At 41.3% G+C, this 25,975-nt stretch overlaps 2 protein-coding genes across 3 annotated transcripts in view; one reads left to right on the top strand and one right to left on the bottom strand.

Annotated features, from left to right (window-relative positions):
• The window catches only part of prkcz (protein kinase C, zeta), a 466,471-nt gene that overhangs the window by 5,107 nt on the left and 435,389 nt on the right, over positions 1 to 25,975 (bottom strand). The window contains exon 18 of one of the 2 annotated variants that reach the window (XM_078238769.1): positions 24,114 to 24,146. The exons of the other annotated variant lie outside the window; for it this stretch is intronic. Coding sequence (XP_078094895.1) covers positions 24,143 to 24,146 — 4 coding nt within the window. The 3' untranslated portion in view covers positions 24,114 to 24,142. Of the gene's footprint in view, positions 1 to 24,113; positions 24,147 to 25,975 lie in introns of those variants that run through there. 2 annotated transcript variants of the gene reach the window in all.
• LOC144509860 (uncharacterized) overlaps positions 1 to 25,975 on the top strand; it is an 85,659-nt gene that overhangs the window by 34,859 nt on the left and 24,825 nt on the right. The gene's annotated exons all lie outside the window — the stretch shown is intronic.

Genomic DNA, 25,975 nt, shown 5'->3' with positions numbered 1-25,975 from the left:
GAAGCAATCTAGTCCCCAAATGCAGTAGGCTACTGTGCTTTAAATGCATTCAGGGCTTTTCCTGTGATACTCCACTCAAAAATCCAAAGTATTAATATACTGCATGAGAAGAAACTTCCTGATATCAATCTTAGAGTTACTAGTTTGAATCTGTGTCCCCTTGTCCTCTCAGAAAAATTAAATATTTTATTCCAAATTTACTTCTTCATACCATTAACAGATCATCTCACTGATGTCTCTCTTCCAGGCTTACTTCATCACTGGAGTTCAGCTTGTGGCTGCACTGCTTCTGGCACTTCAATGTCTGCCTTGTGTTTCAGTGACCAGATGTATTCTGACCAGAGCTCGGAGTAGTTTAATCACTGTGCCCTCTTGTTTTCTACTGCTTTAGCCATTTAGTTAAACTCCTGTTTTTGCTTTGTTGATTGCTGCTTTAAATTGAGATAGATGCAGATAGAATTGGGTTCACCTGTGATACCTTGCTTAGACAAAAAGTAGTCAGACTAGACATACATATACAGATTGGACATTTAAGTGAAATAGCAGAGGGTGACTGTGGAACTGTTTTGAGTAAAATCTGGAGTCTTCAGGAGGTAAAATTGTACGAGTCTAAGGAAACAGAATCTTTTGTCCAATATTAAGCAAATTTAAGTGACATGTTGAAAATAGAGTTCATACTTCCACTTTGTCTAATTCACATTTTAGTTTTTAAGCTGCTTCCTCCAATTTCACTACCTCTCTCAATATGGTATCTGTCAAATTGGATGACTTGGTATTCAGTTTCTGAGTCCAGATATTTTGAGAAATGGTAGTGAATTCAACACAAAACTCTAGGACATCTATACTACTTGTCCCATTCTAACATAACTCCTCCAAATCAGTGGTTTTTATTCTGTCCATCAGCCATATTATTTTCCACTCAAAATGTTCATCCTGAATCTTCACTGTTGCACCTAATTAATTTTTACATGGGACTTAGTGCATCTTGAATTCCAAAAGATGTTTGACAAAGTCATAAGGTTTTCTTCACTGTTAACTAGGGATGTTATTTCCTCAATGAGTTGAGATAGTGCACAGGCATGACTTTCCCATCTTGACTTAAGCTATCGTACAAATATATATGAACAATGAGTTAAGAGCAGGAGTAGGGCATTTGGCCTTTTGAGCCAGCTCTGTCATTCAGTAAGATCATGGCTGATCTGATTGTGGCCTTGCAATCCACAAATCCCCAATAAACTTTGATTCTCTTGTTAGTTAAGAATCTATCTATCTTTGCCTGAAAAATATTAATTGATCCCACATCCACCACTCGCTGGGGAAGTGCATTTCAAAGATTCAGAACCCTTAGAGAAAAAATATCTTCCCCTCTCCATCTTAAATAGAGTCATAGAGGTTTACAGCATGGAAACAGGCCCTTTGGCCCAACTTGTCCATGCCGCCCTTTTTATTTAAACCCCTAAGCTAATCCCAATTGCCTGCATTTGGCCCATATCCCTCTATACCCATCTTACCTATGTAACCGTCTAAATGCTTTTTAAAAGACAAAATTGTACCCGCCTCTACTACTACCTCTGGCAGTTTGTTCCAGACACTCACCACCCTCTGTGTGAAAAAACTGCCCCTCTAGACGCTTTTGTATCTCTCCCCTCTCACCTTAAACCTATGCCCTCTAGTTATAGACTCCCCGACCTTTGGGAAAAGATATTGACTATCTAGCTGATCTGTGCCCTTCATTATTTTATAGACATCAGCCTTCTACGCTCCAGAGAAAAAAGTCCCAGTCTATCCAGCCTCTCCTTATAACTCAAACCATCAAGTCCCGGTAGCATCCTAGTAAATCTTTTCTGCACTCTTTTTAAAAAATCAAAGTGGAGAATGTGGGCATTCTCAAATGAACCTCAAATGTATGGCTGATAATTATTTCAACGAATTTAGACTGAATAGAGGTGAGATTTATGAGCCATTTTTATCCCCTTTTTGAATCTGGGCATCTGTTTCCAATCAATTGGCATTGCCTCTTTCCTTGATTCCTTCCTCTCCCCCCACACCCCTCACCCAGCATCAAGCCACTAATAATGGTCATTTACTGACCAATCTCCCTAGTTTCTCTCAGTGCTTTGGAATAAATACCAATTTGGAAGGGTGTTTGTCTTAAGTCTTTTGAGTCTAAGTCTTCCACCTTATTCGCATTGAACTCATTGGTTACCTCTGTTTGGGGAAGGGAACATTACTCAATACCTTCCCTTGTGAGTACTTGGAGGAAGCAATCACGCAAAATATTACCAGTTTAGGTTCTGACTTTTCTTGCATCTTTGCTGGTAGAAATGAGATTTCAACTCATGACTCGATGTGCTAATCCTATGATAATTCTCATGTTATACAAATCTGAGATTTGAACTTGCATCTGCTTGGTAATAATTATAGCATTCAATTATCATGCTATCACATCCTCAAGTTAAACATTTTTCCTTCAGTTTTTCAAAAGGCAAAACCAAAAATAAAATAATTGTTTATCCCAAGAGTATTTGACACAGAAAGGGTGGAATTATGATGGGTGCTATTCTTACATGAGCACTTAATGAATGTAATGTACCAAATTCCCCTCTGCGCTATTTTGTATCAGGTATTAACTAAGAGGTATTGCCTGCAGAATGTAGATGGGGAAATAAAACACATTAAGCATCAGTATAAGAACAATTATAACAATAATTTGTACTCTTAACATGCTTTGATTGTTCCGTACATTTCGCTAGGTCTATTGAGCATCAGATATGCACACAATCAAAGTGAGTGCTTTGCAGAAGAGTGATGTAGTCCATTTAGTTCCCAGCTAATACAAATGTCATTGAGACCTGGAACATCTAATGTAACTTTCCTTGTTGAAAGTTCAATTATACTTTTCTTGTAAAGCCACCTTTGAATTTCTCATGAGAGAGCTGCTATGTAGATTCACTTACAAAGTAATATAATACAATATTTCAAGGTTCATTTCATTTCTTTCAACTCGAGCACTTTCCAAACTAAAAACCTTTAAAATTTGACTGTTGTGAAGAAATTGCACACCCACTGAAAACTACATGTATTTTTTATTCAGAAGGCTAGGTGAAGGTTTAAGACCCATAATACTGCACACCAACACTGGAAGACTAGACAAATTTGTCATTTTGATTTAAAAATATTGAATGCAGGATGAACGTTAGGAAACTGAGGGATGCAAGGAATGACTTAGATTGCACATGTGGGAAAGAATAAGTTAAAATAAATGTAGAGAGTTTGATTTCAACACAGTGAGGACATAATGATACCTTGTAGGATTATAGTTGGAAGTAAATCACCCATAAAGCTAGTTTATTTTCAGCTATTTTCAAATGTCATCATTATACAGTATTTCAAATAAAATAAACAAATTGTATGCTGTAAAATCTGAATCAAGACAAAAATGACGTGGGACCTGAAGATACTTGGTATCATACATCATCAATCAGTGAACTGCAGATTGGATAAGTCGCACATTTTACATAAGAAAACTTTTTAGCAGCACAAGCTCCATTTGGAGTGTGGTGAGGAATTAGTTTTCAGTCATCTGAAATCTAAGATACTCTGCCAATCATAGAAATGATGATCTTATTCAAATGTTGAATGCATGGGGTGAATAATATGAAAGTACACACATCACTTACTGGTTCATCAGATGCAGGAACTGATTGCTGCAGTTCTGAATACACATTGAGTACAGAAGAGGAAGGAGAACAGCATAAATAAAATGGACGATCCCAGCTTATATCTGAAGTACTCTGACGAAAACAAGACTTGTGCAAGCTTCCTTGCATCTACTAACATATAAATTATTTAAAGTACACCCTCCCATTCTTCCCTTCTCTTAGTATGACACTGAAACCCATGTTTACATTGGCACTCATTTAGTTTGGCTTCAGGATAATCACACTATTAAACCCATTCCATTATTCTGTGGGCAAAGTTGTGAAAAACAGGGACCAGGACTCTATTGTAGGGATATGGAAGCAACAATTATTGTAAACTTAAAGAACCAGTTCATGGACTTTGTTCTTCCCCTGAAATCTGAAATAAATGACAACCACTACTTAAAATGATTGTATTTCTTCTCCATGTATCAGTAATTTAAAAAGATATTTCACTCTTGGAAACACAGGAATTAGCATGCACCATATTGATAATTTTCAGGATTACCAAACTAATGGGTTGATGAGTTTTTCCCAAACTTGGTTACCCTATAGGCAGAATTGCCAGAGAGCTAATGTAATATTTATGCATTAGTTGGGGACATTTTAATTTGATGTATTATTGTCACATGTATTAGCATACAGTGAAAAGTATTTAAGTAATGTCTGCATCTTGATTTTTATTTTCTGAAGTGATGTGAACCATGTAACTTATTCCATGTGATGTAGGGATTTGACTCCAATACTGTGCCTTTGGGAGATGTATTTATATCATGTTTCTTGGTGAGGGGTATGTTTAGAATTCAGGTCTGTTTACACGGTGCAGATTTGTCTGCACCAGGCAGCTCACATGATGAGAATGCAGACTAATAATTGATCTTAGCTAATGGCGTATTTGTTTTAAACTGAGTTAATGCACTTTTGTTAATTTTTGGTCTTTCCCCTTGGGGTTTGAGAGTAGGGTTTTAATGAGGTTGATTTACAGAGGGAGTCATGTTATGGGGAGGAGCTAAGCTTACAGGGAAAAGCAGGTAGTTTCTGCTTGGTTCTGAAAAAAGCAAGAGGTGTCTCTATCTCTCTCTCTGGAGGCTACTGTTTTGAAGCTGTCAGAAGATGGGTGTCTCTCTCCAGAGGTGTTCAAAGATCCGAGGAATGTTAACAAGTACAAACACAGGAGCCAGTGTGTGGATAACTGATTTTGAAGAGGAGTTTAAGTCTATAAGAGGAATATTGCTTAAATTGGAACTAATAGAGATAGATTAGCAATTAAGCATTTTATCTTGCTATGCATAAGTATTTCAATTGGTTCAATCTGGGAGGAGGTAGGAAAGTGGTGGGGTCCCTACCTGCCTAATTAAAATGCCCTCCTGCTACGAAACGTGTCTTGAGGGAGGAAGTTAAATCTCACCTAGTATCTTGTACCTTCCTGTTGTATATCATTGACCACTTAGTTTCTGAAACCATTGTGGGAGCCAGTATGTCATCACTTTCCTCTTCCTACAATTTCCTCATGCTTTTTGAAGGCACTGATTCTTGCAGCAGTGATAAAGCTACTTGCTTCTTTCATGGGATGTGAGCATTGCTGGCAAGGCCACCATTAATTGTCAATTCCTAATTGCCCCTGAGAAGATGGTGGTGAACCACCTTCTTAAACTGCTGCAGGCAATCTGGTGTAGGTACATGTGCACTGCTGTTAGGAAGACAGTTTCAGATTTTTAACCAAGTGACATAGCTCCACATTGGGATGGTGTGAGACTTTGAGAGGAATCTGCAAATAGTGGTGATTCCCACCCTGCATCTGCTGCCCTTGTCCTAGGTATTAGAAATTGTAGGTTTGGAAGGTGCTGCCAAAGGGGTCTTGAAACTGCTGAAGTGGATTTTGTATACAGCACACTGCTGTCACTATGCATTGATGGTGTTTAAGGTGGTAAGTGCTGATCAAGCAGGCAAGTGGAGAGCATTCCGTTACACTTCTGGTTTGCAATTTGTAGATTGAGGACAGGCTTTGGGAAATCAGGGAGTGAGTTACTCAGTTCAGAATTCCTAGCCTCTCACTTGCTTTGCAGCCACAGTATTTATATGGCAATGAGAACATGATTGTTTTTCCATGCTCTGAGTCAGGGATTGTTGCAACCTCAAATGAGGGTAGTAGTAAAATAGCTTAAAACAGCTGAGTAGAAGGAGGCAAGTGCAATTAAAGCTTTCAATTACAGATCTCTGAGTTCAAAGTATTAGTTCAAACTATTAACCAATTCATCAATCAGTCATGGCCATTAGGAGGTTCATAGAACTGCGCCAAATTCTGCTCAAAGTTATCTTTTGCTCATAAATGACATAACTCTTCTTTCCAACCTTTTCGTTGTTACTGTTGATTAATTACAACTTGCACACACAGCCACCACCTTCTTCTCATGATCCCATGAGGTCTGTATAATTTACTCGGCTGTAACCAACTAACCATTTCCCATTCTCTTAAATATCTCCTTGCCTGTCTCTAATCCTTCCAATGCCACTGTAAAGAAACTAACCTCAAATCCCTCTCAAACACTGATCTTACCCTTCAAGTCATTCACCTGTGATATCATTAATATTTTTGTGCTCAATTTCTACAATTGTTTCACTTCCAAAATAGATGCTGTCAATTCTTTCATGAAATACTTCCACACTCACTATAAAGTCACGATGCCTAACTCAAGTTCATGGTTATAAATTGGGGTGTGCTTCGTCAGTCAGGCTCCCCACTGCTAGATCCAGCTGGACCTTCTTGAGCTATACCATCATCCCCTCTGCTTGGCTAAAATAGATTACTAATCCAAGATCACCTTGGAGAACAGAAACACCACCAACTTTTCTTTACCACAAATCACTTCCTGAGATCTCCCTCTGACCCTATTTTGGATTGAGGTGAGAACTTTCATGTGTCCAAAACTGGGCCTTTCAGCAATACCTACCATAGCTTTTCTCAACTGCCAGTCACCTTCCTCTCAATATCCTATTTTTCCTCCGAGATTATATTTTCTCCTAAGTTAATTCAGTCACATCTTCCCGATGTCCCGATCTCCAAACTTCCTGTCGCCTGTAATTTTAATTCTCCACCTTGCTTCCACTCATTTTTCTGTCCTCATGATGCTTTCAGTATTTCAATAAAGCTCAACACAAGCATAAGGAATAGTGTGTCCTTTTATCAGGTATTTTAGAACCTTTCAGACACAATGATTGTCATAAAAAGCACCTGGTTCACTAATGTCCTTCAGGGAAGGAAATTTGCTGTCCTTACCATGTCTGGCCTACATATGACTCTTGAGTCACAGCAACATAGCTGACTTTTAAATGCCCTCTAAAATAGCCCAGCAGGCTATTAAACCGCTACAAAGCCAATAAAAAAAGAATGAAATCAGATGGGTCACCTGTCATTGACCTAGGCATCAGAAACAACAACAGCAAACCCAACCCTGTTAACCCTGTCAAAATTGGAACAGCTGTCTCACAGACTTGTCAAACAACATCCTGACGTAGTCATACTTACGGAATCAAATCTTACACATAATGTCCCTGACACCATCTGCAGCTTCCCTGGATATGTCCTGACCCACCATCAAGACAAACCCAGCAGAGGTGGCAGCACAGTGGTATACAGTTGAGAGAGAGTGCCTGGGAGTCTTCAACATCGACGCTAAAGTCTCATGGTATCAGGTCAAACTTGGGCAAGGAAACTTCCTGCTGATGACCAGGTATCATCCCCACTCAGTGGACGAATCAGTACTCCTCCATGTTGACCACACTTGGAGGAAGCATTGACAGTGACAAAGGTGCAAAATGTACTCTGGGTGGGGAGTTAAATGTTCATAACCCAAGAGTGGCTGGGTAGCACCACCACTGACCAAACTGAGAGTGTCCTAAAGGACATAGCTGTTAGACTGGGTACGCAACAGGTGGTGAAGAAGACAAGAGGGAAAAACATATTTGACCTCATCCTCAACAACCTGCCTGCTGTAGATGCATCTGTCCATGATGGTATCGGTAAGATTGACCACTGCATAGTCCTAGTGGAGATGAAATCCCATCTTCACATTGAGGATACCCTCCATCCGGCTTTGTGGCATGACCACTGTGCTGAACAGGATAGACTTCGAACACATCTAGCTCCTTAATGGAGGAGTCCAGAAAAAAGGACAAATCCAACCTGGCCTGTTGCTGCGTCATCAGTCTACTTCTGATCAGTAAAATGATGGAAGGGGTCATTAGCAGGATTATCAAGCAGCACTTGCTCAGCAATAATCTGCTCACTGGCACTCAGTTTGGGTTACTCTAGGGTCACTCAGCTCCTGACCTCATTACAGCCTTGGTACAAACATAGACAAAAAAGCTGAACTCCAGAGGTAATGTGAAAGCAACTGCCTTTGACATCAAGGCAGCATTTGACCAAGCGTGGCATCAAGGAGCTAGCAGAGCTGGAGTCAATGGGAATCAGGAGGAAAACTCTCGATTGGAGTCATACCTGACACACAGGAAGATGGTTGTGGTGGTTGGAGGTCAATCATTTCAATTTCAGGACTTCACTGCAGTAGTCTACCAAGTTAGTATCCACCACCTCCAGCTGCTTCATCAATGACCTTCCTTCCATCACAAGGTCAGCAGTGGGGATGTTCGTTGATGATTGCACAATGTTCAGCACCATTCTCGACGACTCAGTCACTGAAGCAGCCCACGTCCAAATGCAGTGAGATCTGGACAATATCCAGGCTTGGGTTGACAAATGGCAAGTAACATTCATGCTACACAAGTGCTATGCAATGACCATTTCCAACAAGAGAATCTAACCATTGCCCCTTAACGTTCAATGGCATTACCATTGCTGAATCTCCCACTAGCAAGATGCACGGTGGGGGTTACCATGGACCAGAAGCTGAACTGGACTAGCCATATAAATACTGTGGCTACAACAGCAAGTCAAAGGCTAGGAACCCTGTGATGAGTAACTCACCTCCTGACTCCTTAAAGCTTGTCCATCATCTACAAGGCACAAGTCGGGGAGGCGATGGCCTAGTGGTATTATCGCTAGGCTATTAATCCAGAAACTCAGCTAATGTTCTGTGGACCCGGGTTTGAATCCCGCCATGGCAGATGGTGGAATTTGAATTCAATAAAAAATATCTGGAATTAAGAATCTACTGACGACCATGAAACCATTATCGGAAAAACCCATCTGGTTAACTAATGTCCTTTAGGGAAGGAAATCTGCTGTCCTCACCTGCTCTGGCCTACATGTGACTCCAGAGCCACAGCAATATGGTTGACTCTCAACTGCTCTCTAGCAGCTAGGGGTGGGCAATAAACGCTGGCCAGCCAGCCAGCGACACCCATGTCTCACAGATTAATAATAAAAAAAGTCAGGAGTGTGATGGAATACTCTCCATTTACCTGGATGAGTGCAGCATGAACAACATTGAAGAAGCTTGATACCATCCAGGACAAAGCAGCCTGCTTGATTGCTACCCCTTCCACAAACATTCAATCCCTCCACCACCATCAGAGTGTGTACCATCTACAAGATACACTGCAGTAACTCACCAAGATTCCTTAAGCAGCACCTTCCAAACCCACACCCCTATCATCTGGAAGGACAAGAGCAGCAGATGTCTGGGAACACCGCAACCCGGAGGTTCCTCTCCAAGTCGAACAACATTCATGACTTGGTATTCCAGGATTTAGACCCAGTGGCAGTGGAGCTGTTTCTCTACTGTCGCTGTGACTAAACCCTGGAATCCCAAGGCTTACCAAGAAGCTTTCAACAGCATCTTCAAACTTGCGACCTCGACTACCTAGCAGGACCAAAATAGCAGACACACTGGATCATCACCACTGCAAGTTCCCCTCCAAGTCACACACACCCTGACTTGGAAATATATTGTCGTTCCATCACTGTCACTAGGTCAAAATCCTGGAATTCCCCTCTTAACAGCACTGTGGGTGTTCCAACACCACATGCACTGCAGAGGTTCCAAGAAGGCAGCTCAGCTCACCTTCTCAATTCAGGGTGGGGAATAAATGTTGGCCTAACTAGCAATGCCCGCATCCCATGAACAAACAATAAAAAGATACAGCACAAGCTGGATGATGCAGTTTCAAGCTCTCTCTCCACCACCCATAAACTATGCCAATACCCCACCTTTCCAATAATACTTTCTTGGTTACCCCACTTAATGACACCAATTGCCAAATTACAGATGGATTTATACCATACACAATTGGTAAAACCCTTTCTGGAGTCACAGCCAGTATTATTTCTCACAAGCGAAGAATTCACAGAATTTTTCAAATAAAATTAGATAAATGAAAGCTAATGGCTGGCGTAGTCAATGAGCTTTGGTGGGATTCAGGTCGGATTAGTGCTCAGTTAGCTGGGCTTACTAAACTAGGGAAAGTGATGGTCGGGGTCAGGGGGTAAAATAATGATTCTCACATTTGATTGCTATCCAGGGCTGTAAAGTAGATATGTAGCCACTGGGGAGGAATAGGGTTGAGATCACCTGTGTTGGCCCCATGGAAAACAATGGCCTGCCGACACAGTCTTTAATATGACAGGTGAAAAATAGCCAAGGTATGTGCCCGAGACAATGCAAATAGTCAAATGAAGAAATTAGTTTCACACAAGAGAAACTGGTTCCCACTGGAAAGTGCACATGATCAGACTTTGCCCTGATGCTCCCAATAAATGAATAAGCTGCTGACATGCAGTAGTGTCTCAAATCACAAGGAATGAATGGCCACTTGGGTGAGGACACAGAAGGGCAACAGCTACCATAGAACTTACTCTAGCAACAGTCAGCCACCGCAGTAAAGGATGGGAGAAATTTAGGGGGAGGGGGAGAAACATTACAAATTAAAGCCAGAGGTGTTGCCTTCCATACAAGCTTCAGTTTTACTTTTGCCCTGGACTCTCATTCAGAGATTTCAACCAGAATTTTTCCATCCACCCGCCAGGGGAATCGTAGCGGGCAGGGGGTGGGGCAGACCATGCAAAGGTCCTTTGAGCTCGGGTGGGATTTTCTGATTTTGGGGCGAGCGCGGCCAGAAAATCCCACCTTTAGATTCTGCCTACCTAAACTAATTTCATTTAGCTGCTATCAGTCAGCCGACAGACCCACCAGTCACATCTGTTTGGCCTAAATTTGAAGAGCTCAATTTAGCAGAATATTTGCTTAAATTCAAATGAGATGAAACCATTTAAGTTAGTAAGTAATGATCTGGCAGTAACACAAAACACAGATGATTAAAAATACAGAGGCAAATAAATGGCCATTTACATGTCATAAATATTAGCTGAACCCTGATAATGGACTGGTTAGTCCAGCAATTTCATACATGAGTTAATGGTCATAAGAGGATATCTATAGATTGTAGAGCTTTTGCCATATGGCCGGCATGGTGATACAATGGTTAGCACTGTTACCTCACAGCAGCAGGGACCCTGGTTGAATTCCGGCCTCGGGTGACTGTGGAGTTTGCACATTCTTCCCGTGTCTGCGTGGGTTTTTCCAGTTTCCTCCCACAGTCCAAAACTCTAGGTTAGGTTGATTGGCCGTGCTAAATTACCATTTAGTGTCAGGGGGATTAGCTGGGCAAATCTGTGGGGTTACAGGAATAGGGTCTGGGTGGGATTGTTGTTTTACAGCCTTGATGGGCCGAATGGCCTTCTGCTGTACTGTAGGGATTCTATGATAACCTATTACATAATTCATTTTGAATCTGAATAGTTGAAAGTTGAAACTGTAAAATCCCAGAATTTCGGTTTACACAATAAGAATTTTTTTTTGCTTCTTTTTTTCCTCCCCACTGCTCTCCTCAGGTGTTTTCTTCTTTTGGCAGTTCTGGAGGTTTTTTTCATTCATTAGTGGGATATGGGCGTCACTGGCTGGCCAACATTTATTGCCTAGATGCCCGAGGGCAGTTGAGAGTCAACCGCATTGCTGTGGCTCTGGAGTCACATGTAGGCCAGACCAGGTAAGTATGGAAATTTCTTTCCCTAAAGGACATTAGTGAACCAGATGGGTAGTTTAACCTCTGCTTTCAAGTACTTTGTCCAAAGGGCAATTTATAGTAAAGGTAAAGTTGCCATCATCCCAGATAACTATAGGCTACTCTCCCCTTTTGAGGGGAGAGAGCTGACTGGTGGAGGTTGGTTGGCTGGACAACTGGTTAGTTATGCAGAGTGATGCCAACAGCACAAGTTCAATTCCCGTATCAGCTGAGGCTTCGCAACCTTGTCTTTCACCTGAGGTCAGAGTCATAGAGGTTTACAGCATGGAAACAGGCCCTTCGGTCCATGCCACCCTTTTTTTTTTACCACTAAGATAATCCCAATTGCTCGCATTTGGCCCATATCCCTTCATACTCATGTAACTGTCTAAATGTTTTTAAAAGACAAAATTGTACCCGCCTCAACTATCACCTCTGGCAGCTCGTTCTAGACACCACCGTGCGTGAGAAAAAAATTGCCTCTTTGGACTCTTTTGTATCTCTCCCCTCTCACCTTAAACCTATGCCCTCTAGTTTTAGACTCCCCTACCTTTGGGAAAAGATGTTGACTATCTACCTTATGTACGCCCCTCATTATTTTATAGACTTCTATAAGATCACCCCTAAGCCTCCTACGTTCCAAAGAAAAATGTCCCAGTCTATCCAGCCTCTCCTTATAACGCAAACCCGGTAGCATTCGAGTAAATCTTTTCTGCACTCTTTCTAGGTGTGGTGATCCTCATACTAGCCTACAGCATGGTGTCCATAAACGCTTAAATTCTTTAAAGTAAAGTTTTTAGGATGTGAGTGATGCAGGTGGGCTCATAGTCATCATGTCTGTTGCCTTGCATTGCAAGGCAGCTATTTAGGTACTGATACTCAGTGTGACAGGAAAGGACAGAGTGTACAAATATTTTAAAAAGCAGCAAAAAGGGACAAAAGGGGGAAAAATGGTCAAAAGGCAAAATTAAATGAACAAATGGCAGAAATTGAGGATAATAGATATGATCTTATAGCCATTACAGAGACGTGGCTACAAGCAAATCAAAGCTGGGAACTAAATATTCAGGGGTACGTGACTTTTTGTAAGGACAGGCAGGAAGGAAAGGATGATGGGGTAGCTTTGTTAGTACGAGATAGAATAAGTACGATAGCAAGAAATAATTTTGGTTTGGAAGATGCAGAATCCACATGGGTGGAGGTAAAAAATAACAAGGGGAAGAAGATACTGATAGGAGAAGTCTATTGGCTGCCTAACAGCAGGACGGAGAATAAACCAGGAGATAATGAGGGCATGTAAAAAGGCAGTACGTTAATCATGGGTGGCTTTTATCTTCATGTGGATTGGTACAATCAAATTGGCAGAGGTAGCCATGAGGAAGAACTCAGTTTTTTTGGGACAGTTTCCTAGAACAGTACATTGTGGATCTGAACAGGGATCAGGCTTTTTTGGATCTGGTAATGTGCAATGATGATGTGGAGATGCCGGCGTTGGACTGGGGTGAACACAGTAAGAAGTCTCACAACACCAGGTTAAAGTCCAACAGGTTTATTTGGTAGCAAATACCATAAGCTTTCGGAGCGCTGCTCCTTCGTCAGATGGAGTGGAAATGTGCACTGTTTGAGAGCACATTTCCACTCCATCTGACGAAGGAGCAGCACTCCGAAAGCTTATGGTATTTGCTACCAAATAAACCTGTTGGACTTTAACCTGGTGTTGTGAGACTTCTTACAATGTGCAATGAGGCAGGTTTGCTAAACAATTTTAGAGTAAAGGAACTCGAAGGAATCAGTGACCACAACATTGTAGAATTCAGCTTTTAGTTAGAGTATGAGAAACTTGGGTCTGTGCTAAACTCAAATAAGGGAATTATAATGGAATGAGGGCAGAATTGGCTGGAGTGGACTGGGAAAGGGGTTTAACAGAAAAGAGGGTTGATTAGTAATGGCAAACGTTTATGAAAATAGTTCATGACTCACAACAAAGATATATTCCAGTGAGGAAGGATTCTAGGAAGGGGTAAATCAACCATACTTAACCAAGGAAGTCAAAGCTAGTATTAAACTGAAAGAGAAGACATACAACATGGCAAAGTTTAAGGGTAAGCCAGAAGATTGGGAAAGATTTAAAAACCAATACACGATGACCAAAAAAAAGAGGGAGACGATCAACTATGAGGGTGAATGAGCAAGTAATATAAAACAGATAGTAACAGCTTATTTAAGTATGTAAAAAGGAAGAGGGAGGTCAAAATGAATATTAAAGAATGAGACTGGGGAAATAATAATCATAGAGTCATACAATACAGAAGAGGCCCTGCGACCCATTGAGTCTGCACCAACAAAACTACACAATCTACCCAAATCCACTTACCAGAAGTTGGCCCAGAGCCTCGAATGTAATGACATTTCAAAGTACTGATCCACATACGTTTTAAAGGTTTGCTGCCTCTACTCCCTGGCAGTGCATTCCAGACTCCCACCACCCTCTGGGTGATGATGTTTTTTTCTCAGATCCCCTCTAAGCCTCCTGCACCTTAACTTAAAATTATGCCCCCTCGTTACTGATCTTCAACTTAGGAGAACAGCTGTTTCCTATCCACCCTGTCCATGCCCCTCATAATCTTGTGTAACTCAATCAGATCCCCTCTCAGCTTTCTTTGTTCTAAAGAAAAGAACCCAAGCCTGTCAGGTCTTTCTTCATAGCTGGAATGTTCCATCCCAGGCAATGTCCTGGTGAATCTTCTCTGCACCCTCCAGTGCAATCACATCCTTCCTATAGTGAGGCGACCAGAACTGCACACAGTACTTCAGCTGTGGCCTAACCAAAGTTTTGTACAACTCCAACCTAACCTCCTTACTATATAGTCTATGCCATGACTGATAAAGGCAAGTGTTCGTACACCTTAACTATCCTACCAACCTGTCTTGCCACCTTCAGGGATCTGTAGACAAGCACCCCAAGATCCTGCTGTTCCTCTGAACGTCCTAGTGTCCTGGTATTCATTGAGTACTCACTTGTCTTGTTACTCCTTCCAAAGTGCATCACTTCGCCCTTTTCAAGGTTAAATTCCATCTGCCACTGATCTGCCCATCTGATCAAACCCGTCTATCTTCCTGCAACCCAAGACCTTCTTCCTCACTATAAACTATCCTGCCAAACTTAAGGTTATCGTCAAACTTATGACCTCCTCCACATTCTCATCTATATCGCTTATATACATCATGAACAATAAGCGACTTAGCCCTGATCCCTGTGTAATGCCACTGGACACCCGCCTCCGAGCACACAAACAGCCTTCTACCACCATCCTCTGTCTCTTATCACTGATGTGGAAATGCCGGCGTCTTATCACTGAGCCAGTTTTGGAACCATCAGCCTAGTGGCCCTGGGTTCGACATGCTTTTAGCTTCTTTAGCAGTTTACCATGTGGGATCTTGACAAAGGATTTTTTGAAATCCATGTAAACTAAATCGACTGCACTACCCACATCTACACACCAGGCCACTTCCTTGAAAAATTCATCAGGCATGACTTCCCTCTGACAAAGCCATGCTGACTATCCCTGATCAAATCTTGCCTTTCCAAATGGAGATTAATTCTCTTCAGAATTTTCTCCAATAGTTTCCCTATCACTGATGTGAGACTCACTGGCCTGTAATTCCTTGGTTTATCTCTACCACCCTTCTTGAAAAGTGTAATCACACTGGCTGTCCTCCAATCCCCTGGCACCTCCCATGTGATGTGGAGATGCCGGTGTTGGACTGGGGTAAACACAGTAAGAAGTCTCACAACACCAGGTTAAAGTCCAACAGGTTTATTTGGTGGCAAAAGCCACTAGCTTTTGGAGCGCTGCTCCTTCGTCAGGTAAGTGGGAGTTCTGTTCACAAACAGGGCATATAAAGACACAAACTCAATTTACAAAATAATGGTTGGAATGAGAGTCTTTACAGGTAATCAAGTCTTAAAGGTACAGACAATGTGAGTGGAGAGAGCATTAAGCACAGGTTAAAGAGATGTGTATTGTCTCCAGACAGGACAGTTAGTGAGATTTTGAATGCCCAGACAGCGCAAAGTCGCTGAGCAGAGACTGATAGCCAAGTTCCGCACACAAGAGGATAGCCTCAACCGGGATCTTGGGTTCATGTCACACTATCTGTAACCCCCACGACTTGCCTGGGCTTCACAGATGTGAAATACTCGTTTAATACTCTACCAATGTCCCCCAGCTCTGTGCCCTTGGTTCTTAATGGGCCCTACTCTTTCCCTGGTAATCCTCTTCTTAATATACTTACAGAATGTCTTGGGATTCTCACTAATTCTGTCCATCAGTGTTTTTTCATGCTCCCTCTTTGCTCTCATTGCTTTCTTAAGTTTACCCCCCCTTGCACTTTCTACACTATGCAATAATGTGAACCAGGAAATTGCAGTGGAGCTGAATAAGTACTTTGTGTCAGTCTTCATGGTAGAAGACACTAATAGCATTCCAAAAATATTAAATAATCAAGGGCCAAATAATTATCACTAGAGGAAAGATACCAGGGAAACTAATACAGCTGAAAGCCGATCCTCTGGACTTGAAGGGTTGCATCCCAGGATATAAAGGAATTAGCTGCAGAGATGGTGGATGCACTGGTAGTAATCTTCCATGAATCCTTAAATTCTGGAAAAGTCTATGAGGATGGGAAAACTACCCTTATTCAAAAAGGGAGGGAGACAAAAACAGGTGACTATCAGCCAGTTAGTTCAACATCTGTCATAGGGAAAATGTTACAGTCCATTAAAAAGGATGCAATAGGAGAGCATGAGAGTTACTGTGAGAACCCCCTAGTCGCCACACTCCGGCACCTGTCCAGGTACACTAAGGTAGAATTTAGCATGGCCAATGCACCTAACCCACACATCTTTCAGACTGTGGGAGGAAACCAGCGGACCCGGAGGAAACCCATACAGGGGGTAGTATACTGGGGGTATACTACAGGCCACCCAACAGCCCATGGGAAGTGGAGGAACGGATATGTCAGGAGATTCTGGATATGTGCAGAAAAAATAGGGTTGTTGTAGTGGGAGACTTCAATTTCCCTGGTATAGACGAGAAAGTGTTTAGGGCTGGGGGTCTGGACGGGGAGGAATTTGTAAAATGCATACTGGAAGGTTCTTTGGAACAGTATGTAGATAGCCCAACTAGAGAGGGGGCTATACTGGATCTAGTTCTGGGAAATGAGCCCGGTCAGGTCGTCAAAGTTTCGGTAGGGAAACATGTGGCAAATAGTGACCACAACTCTGTTAACTTTAGGATAGTAAGGGACAAGGACGAGTGTTGTCCTAAGGGTAGGGTGCTAAACTGGGGGAAGGCTAACTATAGCCGGATTAGGCAGGAATTGGTGGCCGTTGATTGGGAGAGGCTGTTCGGGGGTAAGTCCACGCCTGGCATGTGGGAGTCTTTTAAGGAACAGTTGATAAGGCTGCAGGACAGGCATGTGCCTGTAAAAAGGAAGGATAGGAAAGGTCGGAATTGAGAGCCGTGGATAACCAGGGAAATTGAGGATCTGATCAAAAAGAAAAGAGAGGCGTACATTAGGTCCAGGCAACTGAAAACAGATGGAGCTCTGGAGGAATACAGAGAGAGTAGGAAAGAACTCAAACGGGGAGTTAGAAGGGCAAAAAGAGGTCACGAAATGTTCTTGGCAGATAGGATTAAGGAGAATCCCAAGGCATTTTATTCATATGTTAGGAACAAAAGAGTTGTCAGGGAAAAAGTCGGACCTCTCAGGGACAAAGGAGGGGAATTATGCTTAGAACCCAAGGGAATAGGGGCGATCCTAAATGAATACTTTGCATCAGTATTCACAAAGGAGAGGGACTTGTTGACTGGGAGTGTCTCAGAGGGAGGTGTTGACCCGTTAGAGAGAATCTCCATTACAAGGGAGGAAGTGTTAGGTTTTTTAGGTAACATTAAAACTGACAAATCCCCAGGGCCTGATGGCACCTATCCTAGACTGCTCAGGGAGACAAGAGATGTAATTGCTGGGCCTCTGATGGAAATCTTTGTCTCTTCATTGGACACAGGTGAGGTCCCTGAGGATTGGAGGACAGCGAATGTGGTACCGTTATTTAAGAAGGGTAGCAGGGATAATCTGGGTAATTATAGGCCAGTGAGCTTGACGTCCGTGGTAGGGAAGTTGTTGGAGAGGATTCTTAGAGACAGGGTGTATGCGCATTTAGAACAGAACAATCTCATTAGTGACAGATTGCATGGTTTTGTAAGAGGGAGGTCGTGCCTTACAAATTTGGTGGAGTTTTTGAGGAAGTGACAAAAACGGTTGACGAAGGAAGGGCCGTGGATGTCGTTTTTTTACACAGAGGATGGTGGGGGCCTGGAATGCGCTGCCAAGTAGGGTGGTGGAGGCAGACACGCTGGCATCGTTTAAGACTTACCTGGATAGTCACGAGCAGTCTGGGAATGGAGGGATACAAACGAATGGTCTAGTTGGACCAATGAGCGGCACAGGCTTGGAGGGCCGAAGGGCCTGTTTCCTCTGCTGTACTGTTCTTTGTTCAGACATAGAGAGAACGTGCAGACTCCGCACAGACAGTGACCCAAGCCAGGAATCGAACACAGGTCCCTGGTGCTGTGAGGCAGCAGTGCTAACCACTGTGCCATCGTGCCGTTCATTACGAATTACTTGGATGACTGAAATGAATGTACTATTGCCAAGTTCGTGGATGTCACAAAAATAGATGGGAAGGCAAGTAGTGAGGATGAGACAGAGTCTACAGAGGGATACCTTGGAGAAATTTAAAACCATTTATGCATAATTGATGTAATAGTAAACGTGCAAGGTAATTAATGTACATGTGGATTTCATCATTCTCCTACATACTATTTTGGAACTTGAAGAAATTAGTACAGGAACTTTTAATGAACCTTTCCCTCCATATCTTCATTCAGCTGCTATCAAGTTAAACGCCAATAAAGCAAGCCAAGAAACATACTTTCTTCCATTCAAAGCCAGCTGTTTTCAAAGTTTTCATTCACTGATAACATTTCATAGACCAATAATAGCTTAACTTCCTCAATCTTCTCTTCCTTTCAGAATCTACAGGTTTCTAAAACCTAAGCTTGGCATCATCTAATCATTACCACTAGATTTATAACATCTTGTCCATTTTTGTCATCTTGGTAGTGTCCTACTCTATGGGTTTTGGTTCTTCATAATAACAAACCAATCTGAGCACTATTGTGATCCTGAGACAGAAGAACGTCAAAATTCATGGACCGGAATTTTCCTGTCCCGCCCGCCACAGAAAACATAGCAGGCGGGGGAGGGGGTAGCATGTAAAGGTCCGTTGACCTCAGGCAGGATTTTCTGGTTTCGGGGCGAGTGTAGCTGGAAAACCCTGCCCATGAACTCAACAGTACAAATGTCCATCGGTGGATGGAACTGATACTTCACAATGGCTGATTGAATATAGAATATTTTAACTCTAAACATTTTATGTTGATATGGACTATAGATCCACTTTTGTACTCCCCACAGGAATATGGAGTAGCTTTCACTTCTCTTTATTGGTCTCTTAGACCAGAAGGTGTAGGAGTAGATGATGGCTATTTGGCCCATTGAGTCTGCTTCGCAGCTAGGAATTGTTGCTCACTAGGAAATTTAAGTGAAAGAAATGGGCCATATAGCAGAATTTAAAAAATGGTTAGCAGAGCTAACCATTTTAATCCTAACTGAAGAACACCTGAAAAAAGTTAAGAATAAGGAAGCAGTTCTGCCTGCTCTTCTCAAATGCAAATACTGTAAATGTCAGCATATAAGTTGACCATTGAAGTCTGCAAAAATCATTCCAAAAGACTTATAAGCCCACTTTAAATGTGAACTGCCAATGTGAGTGGTCATCAATTTGAAATTAGATTTAAAAATATCAATAATTCATATCAAATTAACATGGCATGGTTTGTTGAATAAATTGTACAAATATGCCTTTAACCACAATGAAAGTATTTTAAAATCTGTTGAATTCATTGTCTTTGGCAACCAATTCAGGAAGTTTATTGCATTCATTGAGTCACTTTGGTTATGGCATCATTCTAAGGATCCTCCACTGGATCAGATGTGATTCTTTTGGTTTCAAAATCCTCCCTCCACAACAAATCATCTTCCTCTCCACCCATCGAATTGGATATTTCATATTTCTGGGATAATCCGATGACAGCTTGTGCACTACAGTAATAGCATCCCACGATTTGAAGACAAACCACACTAAACATCAAATGGGGAAGTGTGCATATTTCCACTCTTTGTGATGGTATTTTTTCTGCCAACCACCAACCTATTCCATTTGGTACAAATTTGATCCTTGAATGGCTTGTTGAGGCACACATCAAAAGGTTGAACTACAGACATTAGATTCATGGTATAACTGCAATGTGGGTGTTATTTCTTTGTAGGTGCATATTGATCCCATTTATTTTATGGGATCTGAACATGCCCCACACTAATAAGCGGAATTCTTTACACAGGCAATGGGATGCATGTTCCACACATTATCAATCCATAACTTCAGTCAATCCTCATCCATCTAACTGTTGTCAGGGATATGCTGTGATGATATTGTGCCTCTAAGAAATGTATTGTTATGTTTTTTGTGCAGGATTTTTTAAAGCTGTTACATTTATCAGTGCTGCTTTTTCTGTAACCAGCAGCCCTGCTGATACTGCAGAAGCTTATCTGATCTTAATTGCTATATTGTTTGTTTTAATCTGGACTAATGCTGTTCTGTTATTTTAGTGTTTTCCCCTGGGTTTTTTCAGAGTAGCCTTGATTAGGTTGACAAGAAAAATCATATAACTGGGTGGGACTAGCCTTACACAGAGAAATCAAGTCAGTTGCTGCTTGGATCTTTTGAGAGAGGTAGGTTTCTCGGTGTCTCTGTCTCTCTCTGGATTTGGAGACTGGGATCTGCCAGGAGTGGCACGGTAGCACAGTGGTTAGCATTGCTGCCTCACAATGCCAAGGACCCAGGTTAAGTTCTGGCTTTGGATGACTGTGTGGAATTTGCACATTCACCTTTGTCTGTGTGGGTTTCCTCTGGGTGCTCCAGTTTCCTCCCACAGTCCAAAAATGTGCATGTTAGATTGATTGGGCATACTAAATTGCCCCTTAGTGTCGAGAGATGTGTAGGTTAGGAGGATTAGTGGGGTAAATACATGGGATAATGGCGATAGAACCTAGGTAAGATGTTGTGTCGGAGAGTCAGTGCAGATTCAATGGGTTAAATGACCTCCTTCTGCACTGTAGGGATTCTATTCTATTCTAAGCCCCTTTTTCTGAAGGCTGTCATATGGAAGTCAGAAGAAAGGTATCTTTCTGTATCTGTCCAGAGGGGCTAAAAGGCTGGAAACATAGCATCCACGTTGAGCCAATATGTTTTTTTCCTGCTAATTTATTCTGAAGAGGGATTTACATCTGTGGGGATATTTCTTACATTGGAACTATAGAGATAGCTGTTAAGTATTATACGTTGCCACGTTTAAGCATTTTCAATTGATAAAAGTTATGCTAATTCTTTTTGTTATATTTTAACTTTGTTAAATAAAGTTTGTTTTAATAAAAGCTTCCTAGTGGGTCAATCAAATCATACCTGGAGCAAAACACCTTATGCTCGCCCTAATACCAAAATCAAAAAAGTTGGGGTCTAGGCTAACTTCAAAACATACCTTGGAGTTTCTGACCTGGTCCCTAACAATGCACAAAAACTTCTGCAGGTACTTGATTTTAAGCAAAGTTTTGCATTTGAAAATTACTGCTGGGTTTAATTTCATTCCATTGGTCACATAGGCTAGTACCACCATCAATCTTGTCTTATGTTCTGTGGATTTCATTAGAAGTGTTTTTGAACCTTTTCACATGTAGAAATTCACGGGCATAATGGGTATTCATGTTTTTGCCACTGTCTGATGATGAATCATTGGAAACTGGTCATTTTGTAACCGAGAACTTCTGGAAATCTCTTGGCGATCTTGGTCGTCTGTCGCAACATTAGACACTTTTGTTCCATAAAATGGCTACATCAACTAATTGTCCCTTTGAAATATTTGCTGGATTCAGGGTTTGATTTGGTGCACCTAAGTGTGTATATATGCATTGCATTTCCAGTAATGATGAAACCACTCTGATGATTTTCGACACATACTTCTTAAGATCACATCAGTGACTGGTCCCTGTTCTCATGATGCATTTGGTCTTGGGCTTGTTCTTCAGGATGGATTCCTTCTTTCAATTTCACATCAATTTTCCACTAACATTGAATTTCCTCACTGCGGCAAAGTTATTTGACAAGTTAGCAAATATTACGACTTTTGTTGAGACTTATTTCTCTTCATTGATCACCACACAGGTTTTGCTGTGTGGGTGTGTCTTAAACTCATGTATCTTTGTATTGCTTTCCAGATCCCTTGTTTCCAGTTATAAAGTGAGCAAAATATAATTGAAGCTGATTATTAATTCAAGTATAACATGTTGTGGCTGAAAAGGATTTGTATGTCGAGCACATGCAAAAATATAATATCTGGTCTGGGAAAACAGGATTGTCTTATATGCTGTGACCTGCAGTATTATGAATGCCTCGAATGAAAGTAATACAGCAAATCACAATGTAACACCAGTGTCTCAGGTTTGATATGAGAGCAATGAAGAGCTGATAGTTGTATTGCCTCATTCAGTACGGATTCCTACTATTCAGTTGAATGTTAACCTCAGCTCAATGTAGGCAGGTTTGCCTCTGAGTCAGAAGTGGGTTCAAGCCCCATTCCAAGTCATGAGCATGTAATTTTGGCTGACACTCCAATGAGGCGCTGCTGCACTGTTGGGGGTGCTGGTCTTTTAATGAGACACAAAATCTTGGTCTTCTCTGTCCTCAGTTTGATGTAAAAGATCCCTTGGTGTGATCTGATGATCCAGATGAGGTCTCCTGTTTTGATGAAATGTTAACCATTTCTTTCTTCACTGATGCTCTCAGATCTAGTGAGTATTTCCAGTATTTTCTATTTGCCCTGGCCAACAATTGTCCTTCAACTGACACCACTAAAAAAAAAATGTTCATTCAGTCATCTATCTCTCCACTTATTTGTGGAAATTTGCCGAAGGAAAATTGGTTGGCAAGTTTCACAACCTTATAACCGTGACTACACTTCAAAAGTAATTCACTGGTTAAGTACTCAGGGATGTTCTGAAATCCTCAAAGGTGCTACTACATCAATAAAGGTCAGATTTTCATGGAGTTGTGGAGATTTCATGGACCTTTAAAAATAGTGGATGGGACCTGGATGTGTAAATCTCACCCCCATTTCCAACAGATTCTATTTTTGCTGGTGGACGAAAGTAGGTGGGGTGTGACTCACACACAAGGGAAACCCTGTGTCTGCAGGGCCATTTGACTCAGTGCCGAGTTCAAGCAGACACCATTTTTGCTGTAGTAAGGCCAATATTGGAGTCACAAAACTTTAGAACGGTTGTGATGTGAGTTATGACTAGAAGTTTGTTTTCTAGGGTCTAAAGCACTTGAAGATTTAAAAGTTTTGGATGGGCTTTAATGAATGGGAGTGATTTTTTAATATAGTGAAAGCTTTTGACCTGTTAAGACCTTTATTTTAATCTTAATATGCTCCTGAATCCATGGTGGATACTGGACAAGTTGGCATGGAGAGTCTAAAAGCCACGATGGGTGGTTGGGTTGGCATGAGGGCTATAAGGGATCATGAGGGTGGATGGGGCATGGATTGGTATTTTCTTGCCATGGGAGCATGGAGGTGCAATAGAGAGTGGGTGAGGAGTTTGTTGGGGTGAAGAATGAAGGTCAGAGGGCCTAATATTTAAGGAAATAACTGGGACGAAGTTCCAGAGGACCAAGGCGGGCCTTGGCACTCGGTGGCAGTCGTGTCCGCCTCTGATCAGCACCAAGGGGAGTCAGGCCTGACTCTAGCCTGACCACCTCACCTGTAGTGAAAATTTCTCGATGCGAGCTACCCATCTCAGTGGCCAAAATCCAGCCCTGTTTTGTTTTTTTTAAGTGAATGGAACTGGGTGAAATAAAAGGCCACTAATATATTGAAGTCTATTTTAATTTACTTTGCTCCAACAAAGTCTTATGGGCTGAATATATCCCAAAGATGTCATGCCAACATTAGAAAGACCTCATTTATCGTTTACAGTAAATTGTTGAGACATTAGCTACCTACAATGTTATGCCTTGGAATTTGTGCCTGTTCATCACAAAAGTTCTGAACATTGGCTGGGTTGTTCAGAATGACATACTTAGCAAAGACTTAGGTGCTTCATCCGCAGGGAGGGTCATGCCAGACCAATTTCAAATACATTAATCTTCAGTTACAGTGGTACTAATACTTAGGAGGATGTCACCTACTGAAGGAGCAAAATAAAGGATTTAAAAAGAATATATATTACACTTTAGAATTGTATATCTACAAAATATACTCTATGTCTTCTGTGTGAGTTGAAAGTAGAGGCAAAAAAATAGTTTCATAAAACACTTTGCCATAGAACCTATTTCACCAACTGGATCTGTTCAATTTTCTTCACTTGATCTGCCTAATCTAATTCTACTATCCTGTTCACTCCCCTTATCCGTTATTATTCATTTTTCCAAGTAAACAAAATCCCTTTTTAAAATAATTTATGGACTGTTTCAACAAAAGTTTGCGTAAGTTTTTTTTTGAACCTGCTCCTTAATTATTATGTTAAATTTGTATTTTCTTATCAGCTTGCTGATAAAAAAATATTTTCACCTCATGTTAAAGAGTTCAATCGGATCACCATTTGGCCTTCTAGCTAAACAGCTTCAATGTTACTCAGATTTCAAATCACATGTATGTTGGAAAAGGTCCATACTACAACAGCAGAACAATGAAGAGCCACAGGACTCATTACACAAGGGTTAAATTAAAATTATTTAATTTACAAGCTGTCTCTGTGCCATTCTGTGTCCAGATTTTTTACCATGAACTGTTATTTCATGCCATGCAAGGGGAATGTGACATCTCTAACATTGAAATGCCAAAAAAAAACCATAGCGCTATACTTGAATAATGTACTAAAATGCCAAATAACATGCTTTTATTTAATATGTTTGCAAACTAGATGGGAAACGAGTTCCTTGACTTGAAAAAAATCCATGTCAGTGAATTGGTCAGTAAATAAGAAATGTCTTAGTTTGAAGACATTGAAGTCTTTTTAAAAAATCTTTTCCTACTAAGGACAAGGACAAGGGGACCAATTCATCTCCAGCACAGCAGCTTAAAAGTGAATGTAGTAGGTGCTTTGTTCATCAGCCAAGTATGGACATCTATGAAATAAAGGTCAATGTGCTTCACTACTTCCTGTATATCATTAAACCGAGAGAAGCAATCTGTAGCCCAGAGAGCTTTTTCTGAAGTGTGCAATTCTTACAGCAAAGCAGAGATTAAGAACTGAAGAAAAACACATTTTCAATGATGGTAGGAACCTTTTTATTAACCCCCTGGTTTCTCAATTGGTGGAATTAGAGGAGCCTTTAGTGTCCTGTACATTCAGCTCGATGAATGCACATTGTATTTATAGAGCAAAGGGTGTGTATGTGTGTTACGAGGAGTAAGAGTTGCATATAATTGAATGTTTTACTATTTTATACTCAGAAACTATATCAAGTACTACTACATCAGGTACAGGATAGGCCAAATGTGATGAAAAGTTCACCTTGGGCAATGCAGTAAAAAAGCCAAAAAAAAAGGCATGAAAACTGAAGAAAATTCTGTCCAGCCCGTTTGGCTTGCTTCTTCGAAGGGACCGTGAATTTCCCCTTAAACTATTGAATTCCTTACAGACTGCAGTTAAGACACGATCATTTGATTGTTCTAACTGGGCGCAACTATCACATGGTAGTGTTTTCACTTTAATACAACCCATTATCCAGTAACCAATTCATTTCATAACCAGATATTTAAAAGGGAACAACTATGCGACAGAGTACAGGAAAGAGATGGAGAATCTGGTGAACTGGTACAATGACAGTATCTCTCCCTCAGTGTCAAAACAAAGGATTTTGTCATCGATTTCAGGAAGCGTAGTGGAGAACATGCCCCTGTCTGCATCAACAGGGACAAAAAAGAAATGGTCGAGAGCTTCAAGTTTTTAGGTGTCCTCCACACCAACGCTATCGTTAAGAAATCCCACCAACGCCTCTACTTTCTCAG

The sequence above is a fragment of the Mustelus asterias genome, chromosome 22, assembly GCF_964213995.1.
Source record: "Mustelus asterias chromosome 22, sMusAst1.hap1.1, whole genome shotgun sequence".
Lineage (NCBI taxonomy): Eukaryota > Metazoa > Chordata > Chondrichthyes > Carcharhiniformes > Triakidae > Mustelus > Mustelus asterias.
Note: the sequence above shows the minus strand (reverse complement) of the source record. Positions and strands in the feature narration are given on the sequence as shown.